This window comes from Capra hircus, chromosome 21 (assembly GCF_001704415.2).
Source record: "Capra hircus breed San Clemente chromosome 21, ASM170441v1, whole genome shotgun sequence".
Classification (NCBI taxonomy): Eukaryota; Metazoa; Chordata; class Mammalia; order Artiodactyla; family Bovidae; genus Capra; species Capra hircus.
The window spans coordinates 55,024,243-55,036,724 of record NC_030828.1 but is presented as its reverse complement, the minus strand read 5'-3'; the positions used below and the strand labels follow the sequence as shown (position 1 = coordinate 55,036,724).

The following is a 12,482-nucleotide window of genomic DNA, read 5'->3' as shown; positions in this document are numbered from 1 at the left end:
GCTGAGGACAGTGCCCTGTGCAGTTAGAACCAAATCTCGTGCTCCAGAACTGGGCGCCTGCAAAGTGCAGGCCCTGCTCATCCACACGGAAGTGGGCGTGGCTCCCACTTGGCTTTTGAAAACCAAGCTCATCCATGTTCAGGAGCAAGCCTGTAGCTTCAGACAGGAGAGTAAGGGGAGAACCACGATGTTTAACCACTTAAGCAGGGAAGAGTTTGGGCAAAGCACTGGCCTGCCCTGCTCAGGGGGCACTAGTGATAAAGAACCTGCCTGCCAAGGCAGGGGACGCAAGAGACACAGGTTCGATCCCTGAATTGGGAAGATCCCTCTGGAGAAGGGAATGGCAACCACTCCAGTATTCTTGCCTGGAGAATCCTGTGGGCAGAGTGGCCTGGCGGGCTACAGCTGAAGTGACTGAGCGCGCCCTGCTTGTGACTTCCCAGAGTTTGCCGTAGCCCTGCCCCTCCCTCCCCCTTCTCCCCCTACCCACTTCCCTCTCCTCCCTCCCTCCCCATTCTCTCTGGAAAGAGGTGAGGAGGCCAGGGCCAACCCTGAAGACGAGGCTCCTGTCCACGTGTCAGAAACATTTAACACATCTTTGTTGAGAGCCTGACTCCCCGCCTTCTAACACCCAGCATTAGGATCACCTTGTCCACACCTCCCCGGATTAACAGAGAGGATGAGAAGGATTGGTCTAACAACCCAGAGGGCTGCCTGCGAGAGCACGGCAGACACATGGCCTTCTGATTTGATTGAAGGACAAAAATACACGGCTCTCTCGGCCGTTAGGAGGAGGTCTTAACCATAGACTCTTCTAAAGCACATGTCACTGCATAATATAATGTGCCCCCGCCCACTAAAGGCAGCAGAGACCTGGGGGCTCAGGTCCTGTTCTGTTACTTCTGCGTGGCCTTGAGCATAAAATCCTTGACTTCTCTGACCTTCAGGTTCCTTATTTATAAAATGAGGATGGTAATAGTACCTCACGGCTTTGTCGGGAGGATTAACCACTACACAGGGTCTTGTACTTCTTAATGCACCCCCAGGGAGCATTGAGCCAGGCTCAAGATCATTGCCAGGTCAATCACATGGCCTGTGGACCCCAGCGGCTCTGCAGAGGGCACAGTCCACTTGGTTCTGGCTTTGCTCCCTTGTTGATGTCATAACCCCCACTCCTCTTCTGTCCCAGCTAGCGTCCTGACACTTAAGCAGCTGAGGCCTGAGAAAGCCAAGGTCAGGCTTCTCTCCAAGTCAGCAGACTTTAAAGACACTGGCAAGAGTGTGAGCTCCACCCCTGTCTGCACACATCCACGCCCACCGTCCTCCACAGGGGCCCCCAGCCTCCAGGATCTGATGCCTGATGATCTGAGGTGGAGCTCAGGTAATAATACCAGAAGTAAGGTGCATAAGAAAGGTGATAGCTTGAATCATCCAGAAACCATCACCCCCCACCCTCCCTGGTCTATGGAAAAATCGTCTTTCATGAAACCAGCTCCTGCTGCCAAAAAGGCCGGGGCCCGCCGCTCTGCTGTTCTCCCCCTGCTCTCTGCCTCAGCAGCCCTCCTTCCCTCGGGCACATTTTTTCCAGGTGTTGCCAGGAGCGTGGCTGTCAGGGTGCCTGGGTCTGCTTTGGAGTCTGTGTCCCCGCTCCCTGAGGCATTCTGGGGAGGCCTGGGCTTAGCTGCATCTAAGTGGGTGCCTGCCCTCGCCTCACTCAATGCCCACAGTTCACTCCTGGCTTTGAGCCCTGCACCCCACCTTCCTGCCAGACTAATTTAGCCGTCAGTGTGATTTTTCCGGGCATTATTGGTCCTAAATTTCACCGCCGCTCGGCTGTCCCCATAAAGCCAAGAGGAGGGATGAAGTGGGGAGTAAAGAACTGTGCTTCAGTTTATCTCTTGGATTCTTCCCAGATGATAAATTTAGTTGCCAAATCCTGATTAATCTCTTTTGTCATTTTTTAAAGTAATAAATAGATTTTCTTGTCTGAGCTAGAGACAAGGCAGAGAAAATGGGGATTAGGCACCAGATTTAGCCTTTAACAACGGCTGCAGGTGTTCGAACTGGTTGAAAGATCAAGTGATAGAAGGAGATTCAGTGCAAATGGGGCCCCACCTTCCCAGGAAGCAAACAGCCTGACACATGTTTGAACAGGTGCTCAAAAAATGTTAATAGATTTTTTTAGGCCATTTAAAAAAAAATGTTAATAAAGCATATAGGTAATTTATTCCAACAGTGAGTATCACTTGAGCTTAGCTTAGGCTAAGATGGGTTGGCAAACTTTTTCCGGAAAAGGCCAGATAGTGAGTATTTTAGGCTTTGTGGGCCATAGGGTCGCCGTCGCAACTACCCTGTTCTGCCATTATAATGCAAAGCCAGCCGTAGACAGCACATATGTGAATGAGCATGGCTGTGTTCCAATCAAAAGTTATTTTATCTCACTGGGGACTCTGGTGGCAGGCTTAGTTTGCCAGTCCTGGGCGAAGGAATCAAGAAGACCTGAGTTCAAATCCCAGATCGTTCTTTAGCTGGATATGTGACAAAGCAAGCAACACTGCCTCTGATCATTCCCTCTCCTCGCGTATGAGACAGGGATGAAACCAGTAGTCACCTTACAGAGCTGCTGTGAGGATTAAATGAAAGAGTGCATGTTGAACGGCACGCAGCCTATCCGAAAGACGACAGGAAAACCTGAGTAAATCACTGGAATGTCAGCTCCATAGAAGGAGGACTCTGGTTGGTTCTCTGCTGTATTCCCAGCCGCTGTGGCAGTGCCTGGCACACGCGTGTGCTCAGAGCTGGATGGGTGGGTGGGAGGGAGGGAAGGTGAAGAGACACAGGATGTATAAGCTCTCCGAAAGTGAAAGTGAAGTCGCTCAGCCGTGTCGACTCTTTGTGACCCCATGGACTGTAGCCCACCAGGCTCCTCTGTCCACGGGATTTTCCAGGCAAGAATACTGGAGAGGGTTGCCATTTCCTTCTCCAGGGGATCTTCCCAACCCAGGTCCCCACATTGCAGGCAGACGCCTTACGGTCTGAGCCACCAGGGAAGTCATAGGCTCTCTAGAAGAATATTAAAGGTAATGAAACATGAATCTCTAATTCCAAGGAGCCCACAATCTAGTACTGGGGAGGAAGATGTACTAAACTTGATCACAGTCAGGGAAAAGAAGGGCAGAAAATAGAGGAAGCCAGGGGCAGAGAGGAAGACAGGGCCAAAGGGTCTTCTGGAAGAAACTCTTCAGGGGCCACCAGTGCTTTCCAGAGTTCAGAACCTCTAACTGTGGGAATACTCTGGATTCATCCTTACCCTCCGATGTCAGAAATCACAGTGCCAACGCCAGTACCTTGGATGTGCGCGTTCCAGAAACGCTCGGGTTCTCCTCCGTCATCGCTTAGGCTCTTGCACATTCTGCCTTTGCATGGTCCTCCGTCCGTTTAGGACAGCTTGGCATCTAAACGAAATTGACATGAGGCAAAGCCTCTTTGAAGCAAAACAGGAGAGAGGCAGAGTTCAGCCAAAAACGGGTGGTAAAGAGCAAGCCTTTCTGTCTTAAATCTGATCTAAAGCTGATTTCTCTTTTTTCCAGTGAGAATTTCTCTCTGATGACAAGGAGTTCCCCTGACTTCATTTAGGACCTTTCTCTCCCTAACCATAGCTCACTGGATTACCGCAAGGGTAGAAAAAGTATCAGGTAGAAAAAAGTTCTGTTTCCTCAGCTATACAATGTGGGAATTAGGCTCTGTGACCCCTCCTATGAGATTCTGAGCCTGGGTACCCCAACCTGCCTGCTCGTCATGAACAGCTGGTCTTGGCAGCCCAGCAGGCTGACCCCTTGCCTGGCAGCACAGCGGCCCTGGTGGCAGTGCCCCCGGCAACGAGACAGTCTTCCTTAGGCCCTTGTGTGGCAGGGGAGAACGTGTCACAGCATCTTGGGGATAGGTGTAAGGATGCTATGAGTCATGTGGGATGGATTTCATGACCGACAACACTGAGTCACTGGTTACCTTCTCAAATGAACAAAACACAAAGCTTGATGGAAGCCGCTGGGGCAGAAAAGGAAGGGGGGCACCCCTGTGGAACTCCGTTCCCTGGAGCCATCATTTGGTTCTTTCATGAGCCTGTCTCTCCTTGTCCTATGAAGGCTGCAGTGTGCTGCTTTAGGATGTTGACTCGACCCTGCCGTCCTGTGATCATGCCATCACCAGACCATGTTCCCACAGCCTTCCCCTTGAGCTCCCTGTAGCTGTTCTACCTTCAGAGGCTGAAGCCCGCCCAGCAGTGGAAAGCCATGTTTCCGCTCCAGCTCACCCGAGGTCCCTGTCATGCATCGATCGTGGTTCTCGCTGTGAGGAGGGTCGTGTCCCCCTTGGGGAGCAAATCAGAAGCTCTGGAGAAGCCTTTTCAAACCCAGGACCACTCATACGCAAACTCTCTCTCGCATGCTCCCCACTCCCCCGGGGGATGTTCTCCGCACCACCACATTGAGGATCGCTGCCCAGAGCCTCTGGAACCTCTCCTTCAGTCCAGTATGTGCTGTCCCTGAATGCTGGACCCAGACAAGCAGAGGAGGGTGGGCAGAGTGATGCGTGAGATCAGGTCCAGGAAGTGATCCGGGAGCAGGAGGCCAAAGGCTTGCTATCACGTCCTCCCAAAGCCTGTGGCAGGTGGGGCCGGAGGGGCGAGAGGAAGGGAAGGGCTCAGCCCCTCCCTTCCACACATCTTGTGACATTCCACCATGGGAAGCAGGGTGTAGACAAACTGGATTTGGTGGTGGTGGTTGTTCACTTGCTCACTCATGTCTGACTCTTTGCGACCCCGTGGACTGGAGCATGCCAGGCTTCCTGTCCTTCAGTATCTCCCAGAGTTTGCTCAGACTCGCATCCATTGAGTCAGTGATGCCATCCAACCATCTCATCCTCCGTCACCCCCTTCTCCTACCTTCAATCTTTCCCAGCATCAGGGTCTTTTGCAGTGAGTCGGCTCTTTACATCAGGTGGCCAAAGTATTGGAGCTTCAGCATCACTCTTTGCAATGAATATTCTGGGTTGATTTGCTAGATTCAGTTGAAAAAATTACTATTCACTGCATGATGTGATGTAATTTTCCTTTGGTTTTCCTTGGCAAATATTGGGTCGATTGGGGGTATGGTAGGTGGGAAAAGGAGGGGAATTCTTACTACTTTCCACACTACAGCAGTCACATTCCCTTTGGTTTGAAGAGGGTGGTCCACCCTAATGTGGTTAGAAGAATGCTTTTGAATTTCTTAGGGACAGTGCTTCATAGATTTTAATATATGTCCAGATCACCTGCGGATCTTGTTACAGTAATTCATTAGGTCTCACATGGGCTTGATCCTCCATTTCCACCAAGCTCCCACCTGCTGCTGATACCTCTGTAAGGTGGGCTACACTTCGGGTAGCAGGGCTTAGAAGAGAATGAAGATTACTCTGTTTCTATTTAATTACTTGAATCACCAAGCCCCGGGCTCTGAGCCACCTGCTGGTGACCCTCCTCACCCTAGAAGTTGTGCCGTCACTGGTCTGCTTTCTTTTGAGCATTTTCACATGATCCGGTGGGCATGGACTCCTCGGTGTTATTCTTCAGCCTGAAAACAGAAGCAATGAAAACCTCGAGTTGTCCAGGAAGAGCTGGATTTCTTTTGGTTCAAGCTGATGGAATTTAAGGGAATTTTACTATATTCCCAGGGCTTCCCTTGTGGCTCAGCTGGTCTCTGGGTTGGAAAGATCCCCTGGAGAAGGGAAGGGCTACCCACTCCAGTATTCTGGCCTGGAGAATTCCATGGACTGGATAGTCCATGGGGTTGCAAAGGGTCGGACATGACTAACTTTCACTTTCCTTTTCACTATATTCCTGTTACTCCTGTAGGGATGCTGTAGTTATCTATGACTGTTTAAAATCACCAGTATTTCTCATCTCTGAGTGTCTGTGGGTCAGGAATTCAGGAGCAGTTTAGCTAGGTGGCTCCAGCTCAGGGTCTCTCTTGGGGTTGAAGCCAAGAGGTGTGCTGGGCCTGTGGTCATCTGAAGTCTTGACTGATTCACTTCCACCATGGTGTACTCACGTGGCAGAAAGCTTCAGTTCACTTCTAGCTGTTGGCAGAAGGCCTCAGTTCCTCACCACATGGACCTTTCTGTAGGACTGCTTAAGTGTCCTCGAGCAGAATGAGTGATCCGAGAGAGAGAGAGAATGAGGAGGAAGCTGTAGGGATGTTATGACCTGGTCTCAGATGTCAGACATTACCACTTCTGCTTTATTCTGCTTGTTTGAAGCAAGCCACGGAGTCCAGCCCACACTCAGATGGAGCAAATTAAGCTCTACCTCTGGAAATGCGGAGTATCAGGGAATTTCTTGACTTTTTTGTGTGTTTTGCCTCACCGCATGGCTTGTGGGATCTTAGTTCCCCAACCAGGGGTTGAACCCGCCCCCTTAGCAGTAAAAGCATTGAGTCCTAACCACTGGACCACCAGGGAATTCCCTGTGGACATGTTTTGAAACCACCACAGATGCCCCCCGGCCAAAGAACTGCTGTGGTGGCTGACTCACGTAAGGGATTGATAGCCCTGGCTTCCGCTCTTCTCAGGGGATCTGTGATGCAGTGTACATCAGAGACTCCACTCCTTGAAAAGATCTTTCAAACTGGAGCCTCAATAATTCTGTGGTCACAGGGTCCACCCAACTACTTGTGAGAATATGAAGCAGCCGTAGCACAGCGCCGAGAGGGAGGAATAACGTGGTGATGAAGAGCCGACCTCCGTCTTGAACTTGAATCCTGGCTCTGCCATCTTCCAGTTATATGCCCGTGAGAAAATTGCTGAAGCCTCAGTTTATCTTATAAAAAGGGGACAGTAACAGTATCTGTTCTCAGAGTGGTGTGTGCAAATTAGCTGAGAGGCTGCAGTAAACTCTACAATCCCTGGAATGGCAGATGGTAAGTGCTCAATACACATCAGCTGCTATGAGTTGTTCTTGAGAGTCAGCCTGCTTCCACCTGAGGTGAGAGCTCCCTGTGGTTGAAGAAATACTTGCCACAGTTTTCTGTCCATCCCTCACCAGTGCCTCTTCTTACACCTTATTCAAATTCTGAGAGATCTGGTTGACCTCTGCCCATAACGAGGGCTGTTTCACATAAGGACAGGTCCACTGGCAAACAGAGGCAGATCCCTCCCACGGGCTCATTCCTTCCCCACATTTCTGCTTATTTGTTCATTGGTTACTTACTTACCTGTCTACCTACCTGCACTGGGTCTTAGTTGCAGCATGCAGGATCTTCAGTGTTTGTTATGACATATGGGACCTTTAGTTGCGGCACATGGGATCTGGTGCCCGACCAGGGATCGAACCTGGGCCTCCTACATGAGGAGCACCAAGTCTTAGCCACTGAATCACTAGGGAAGCCCCTTGCTTCTTAAGAGACAACAGCGAGAGTCCGAGGAAGAGGGCGGCTCTGTCAGCCCCTCTCTTACGACACAGGTTGCTTTGTAGGTGCTGAGACTGGAGTTGGCTCCTTCCAGAGCCCAGCTCTGGGCACAGTGCTTTTAACCGGGAGATACCATTTCTGTTTTGAGCTGCAGGAGGAAACTCACAGGTTGTTTGGAATTGAACCTCAAAATCAGTTCAGGGCAAAGTGCTTGAAAGAGTCTAGTCCTCAGGGATATGAAAAATGTATTTGTTCTGGGACATGTTTTGAGATTTTTGTTTTAATGTAGTAAAAGTGTCCTGACAGATTTTGATAGGCTGATATTACATATTTATGTCTTTAAAGCAATCAAAGAAATCCTTTATAGTTCATTCTCTGTTTTCTCTCCAGGTATTTAGTCTTCCTGCAGATCAAAAGGGATCTCTACCACGGCCGCCTCCTCTGTAAAACATCAGATGCTGCCTTGTTAGCAGCTTATATCCTTCAAGGTAATGACTTTTGACAGGATAAATTTGCGTTTCATGCTAAGTACTGATTACATTATTTCAGTTACCACAGATGACTACTTCTTGGATATAAACAGTATCTAACTTGAAACAGAGTCCAAGTTAAAGGACTTTGCCTGGACTCCCTTGATCCAAGAAGCTCAGACCACTCAGCCTCAAGTTGTCTGTACCTCAGGTCTTTCTGGAAGCCCCTTCAAGTCATTCAGACTCTGTTTGGGTGGCGGGGATGGGGCGGTAGGGAGTGTTTCCCTGCACCCTTGGTTGATAAAGTTACTAAGCCTCTGGAGAGTAATCCGAATCTGTTTGTTTTGGTCTTTTTCTGCCCTTTTGTGCAAATCTCAATGATGTGAAGCGCCTTGGGATTCTGGTGTCAGTTTCAGAGACTTTCCCATTCCAATTGCTCAAAGTTGAAAATGTTTCCAAGTTACAAACCCATTTTCTACACACAAATAAGAGTTGGGGCTGTACCCAGCCAATACCCAGACTGGCTTTTTGGTTTTCTGCAAAACAGAGGGAAAGGTTTGCACTCCTTATATGTCATCCCTTCTCCTTTCGTGAGATGCAGGAGACTCCTAAGTGCCACTTCCTGGACTTCTCTTAGTCCTTCAGCCTGACACTGTCACTGGGTTATTTTGGGCCACAGCGCTAACATCGTGAAGTTTCTCCCAAAGAAACTGAACTTGTAATCGGAAATCTGTGCACTCCAGGAAGCTACTTTGTGAATAGAACCTAAAAAAAAAAAAAAAAAAATGCTTGCCAATAAGAAACTAAAGTTCTTCCGGCAAGAAAAATGTCACAGCTGCGTTATGAATGTAGAAGTCATTCTATTGCAACTTTGACTTCTGAGACTCCTGTTTTAAAAAAACACCCAAGTAGGAAGTCTAGAAGGTGCTTGCTAGCTTTAAGGGACCCACAGAGATCCCTTTCATTTTTAAAGGAAAACCTGGTCCCATCTAAGTGAAATTTTAAACTCTGGTCTTTTCTTTAGTTTTACCCTGACGGCTATATTGAAATTTGTTTGTTTGTTTTAAAAGAAGTCACTGATATCCAACACTGATGTTTCCCACTGGGAGCTTTCTAAGTAAAATTATAATAAATGACCCCATGGCACAAGGATATTTCAGACATTAAGCCCCAGGAAACCTTTAGTCTCTTTCTGCTGCTGCTAAGTCGCTTCAGTTGTGTCCGACTCTGTGTGACCCCATAGACGGCAGCCCATGAGGCTCCCCTGTCCCTGGGATTCTCCAGGCAAGAACACTGGAGTGGGTTGCCATTTCCTTCTCCAGTGCATGAAAGTGAAACGTGAAAGTGAAGTCGCTCAGTCGTGTCCAACTCTTAGCGACCCCATGGACTGCAGCCTACCAGGCTCCTTCGTCCATGGGATTTTCCAGGCAAGAGGGCTGGAGTTGGGTGCCATAGTCTCTTTCTAAATGGTAGAAATTCCCAAGTAATTTGGAAGATAGTATCAGGAGACTGGTGCCACAGAACAATACTCAGTTGTGAAAAAAGGGCACATTTTTTTCCTTAATATTTACTCCTCACTCAAGACTTCTCACCTGCACTGGCTGTGGGTCTCACTAGGGAAGGAGAAGAGACAAGCACACAGCGGCTGAACTGCTCAACACCCTTCCTCCTAACGCACACACAGCGTTCCCTGTGGAATGCTCCGTGTGGAGAAGGCTGGGTTCTGACCTGGAGACACACTGTGAGGAGTAGTGTGGGCCCAGTGACCCCGTGAAGTTCACTGATCTGAGGTCTCAGCAGTTAGGGGATGGACTCTAAATTTTCAGGGGGAGAAAGCCCAGCCCCACCCCCACAGGGAACGGAGAAGTCAGCCTTGGGACCCGATGCCCCTGAACTCCGTGGCACTCTCTGGTTACAGCCAGTCTTCCCGCTCTGCAGGCTTCTCCAAGGGGCCTGGCACCTGGTCAGCCCTCAGTGAGTAGTTACTCAAATATGTTCACTTGATCTGATTTGGACCCAGAGCTGAGTTCTGAGTGTGGGTCGTGACTCAGTCATCATCGGGCTGTGTCCCTGCTAAAATCCTCAGAATGAGACTTAAATTTCAGATGTGGCCGAGGCCCAGAAGGCTCTGATCTCCTGATCCAGCTCACAGTTTCCTTCGCTCCCAGGCTCTCTCCTCGTGGCTGAATGGATGTGGGCATGGGGCAGGGGCTGCTCTTTCACAGTAGGTTTACCTGTGGTGGTCTCAGGACACAGGCTCAGCTCCACTCTCTCCACGTGGTCTTGAAACCAACACAGCCAATGGACACAGGAGGGGAAACAAAGCCGGGCCTGCTCCTGAGTCCTGCCCTCCGCCCCGCCCACAGTCGTGCTCAGGACCCACTGTTCGTGGCAAATGTGGTGCAGACTTTGCCTTCTGCTCTGCGTGTTAGTCTCCTGTTGTGTTGCCAGTGATGATTTACCTGTCTCCACAATTGTTTCCTCTGCTTTCCTTTTGCAAGCGGAGATTGGGGATTATGACCCAGGAAAACACCCCGAAGGCTACAGCTCCAAGTTCCAGTTTTTCCCTAAACATTCAGAGAAGCTGGAAAGGAAGATTGCTGAGATTCACAGGACAGAGCTCAGGTGCGTGTCCCGCGGTTCAGGCCAGGCCACTGTCTCCCCCACGGCCCAAGCACACGTTGTCTGCTCCGGTAGACCGAGCCCTCCTCACTCCAGGATGTAACCATGTTCCAATCTCGGTGATCCACTGCCCGTACAACCCTAAGGCTCCCTCTTCAAGAACAGTGGTGTAGGCTGAGGCTTAAAGGCAAGAGAGATGCTATATTGTAAGGAAAACAGAGAAGGATTTGCCTCTGAAAGGTATTTGCTTCACTAAGATAAACGGAGAGAGACCGGGATCGGACCGGGTTGGGGGGGAGGTCGGGGGAGGGCAGTAGAGGGATGTGGAGCAGAAGCATGAACTGGGGAAAAGGAAAACAAAAGAAATAGCAAAAGAGAACGGAGAGGAGGGGTTAGGAAGATGGGCACACCTCCACCCCTGGTCTGTGACTTCTAGGTCAGCAGATAGGACTGAGCAGGGCCAGATGCTCTGGGCGCAGGGAGATTCCTGGTTCAGGGGATGTGACTTTCACATTGCCTCCCTCGACCCCACACCGCTGTACCCAGGGAAGAAGGGGAGATGCAGCCAGAAGCAGGAGGTAACTGCCCTCCTCAGATTGTCCTAGTTCACCCAGATATACCCAAGTCCATAAAAATAGTATCAATGCATCCTTTCACCCATATGAAATAGGGTTTTCTACAAAGGTTGATTTTTTTATTTAAAAAAAAACAAAACAAAGGGGTATTTAGGCTCTACTTTGTATGGCATGCTGGAGCAGACACTCAACTGCTCAACTGTAGAAAAAATTTACATACAATACAGCATATTAATACAGTACAATTTTTTTAAATCTTTTAACATATTTTTGTAACTTACCTTTCTGGGGTAGGACAGTGCTCGGGGGAGGGGGGGGAAAATATTCCTAATGATAATATTAAGCTTAAACTAGTTCCTAACTGATGCCCTTCCCCCCCCAAAAAAAAAAAAAAATCCTGCACCTTCACTCAAAAATTTTACCAAGAAATATGTCCGCAAAGCCTCCTTACTTTTATAAACAGACCTCCTGGCCGCTGTGTGTGGCCATATTGGACCCCACCCCGCCTAGAGGAATGGAGACCCCCGTCAGAGGTGGAATCCCAGCCCCTCCCACGGCTCCTCCCATCACTCTTGGCGAATAGCGGCCCCTTGTGGTAAAAGTCAAAATAGACACAGATCATGAGGGCGCGTGGCTCATTCAGAGACCCGGGGTGTGCTGGGGCTCCCTGGAGGCGCTGCCAGAAAGGTTTTAAGAGACGTCAGAGCAGTGGGGACAGTCCTCCAGAAACCTAACAGAAGTCAGGGGGATCCCCCAGGAAACGATGCCCACTTGGAGGACTCCAGAGGGTTGGGCTGACTCCAGGGGTGAATGGAGCCCAGGGAAGCCGGGCAGCCTCCGGCCAGGGAGCAGCGCCTCTGGCGCCTGGCTTTCTGCCTGCTGTGCTGGCGTTTTCCCAACGCCTTCCCCGTGTCTCGGGTGCACTGGTGGAGGTACGCACAGAACCCTCACTGCTCACACAGGCTCAGCCTCATCTTCATCACGCAAAACTGGTCTGCATTTCCTCTTTCCGGCTCTGAGATCCTTGAGGGCCCCGGCTGTGCATTACATTCTATGGTGTGTTTCACACCTGGCCGCCCAAAGGCTGCTGGGGTGTTGATGGATTGCTGCCTCTCCACAGACACGGGCTGGAATCTGGGGCTGCTCCTCCTTGGGCGGGCTTGTCTTCCTGCCCTGCCATAGGACTTGAGGCAGATGATGAACTTAGAGAGTTGCAGTCCTGTCCAGCAGCTGTCTGAGTTGTTGGCTGCACAAACTACCCCCCCCTCCTGTCCCTGAAGCCCTCCCCCACGTCAGAGAAGGACATCAGCTTGCCAGGGTGCTGGACACTGAGACCCCGTGTGACCCTGCCTGCCCTGGTCCTATTCGGAGCT

General features: G+C 50.2%; 1 protein-coding gene across 1 annotated transcript in view; it reads left to right on the top strand.

Annotated features, from left to right (window-relative positions):
- Positions 1 to 12,482, top strand: part of FRMD5 (FERM domain containing 5) — a 326,232-nt gene that overhangs the window by 287,409 nt on the left and 26,341 nt on the right. Inside the window, exons 5-6 of the mRNA XM_018066545.1 lie at positions 7,833 to 7,930; positions 10,414 to 10,537. Of these exons, the coding sequence (XP_017922034.1) occupies positions 7,833 to 7,930; positions 10,414 to 10,537 (222 nt within the window). The remainder of the gene's footprint in view (positions 1 to 7,832; positions 7,931 to 10,413; positions 10,538 to 12,482) is intronic.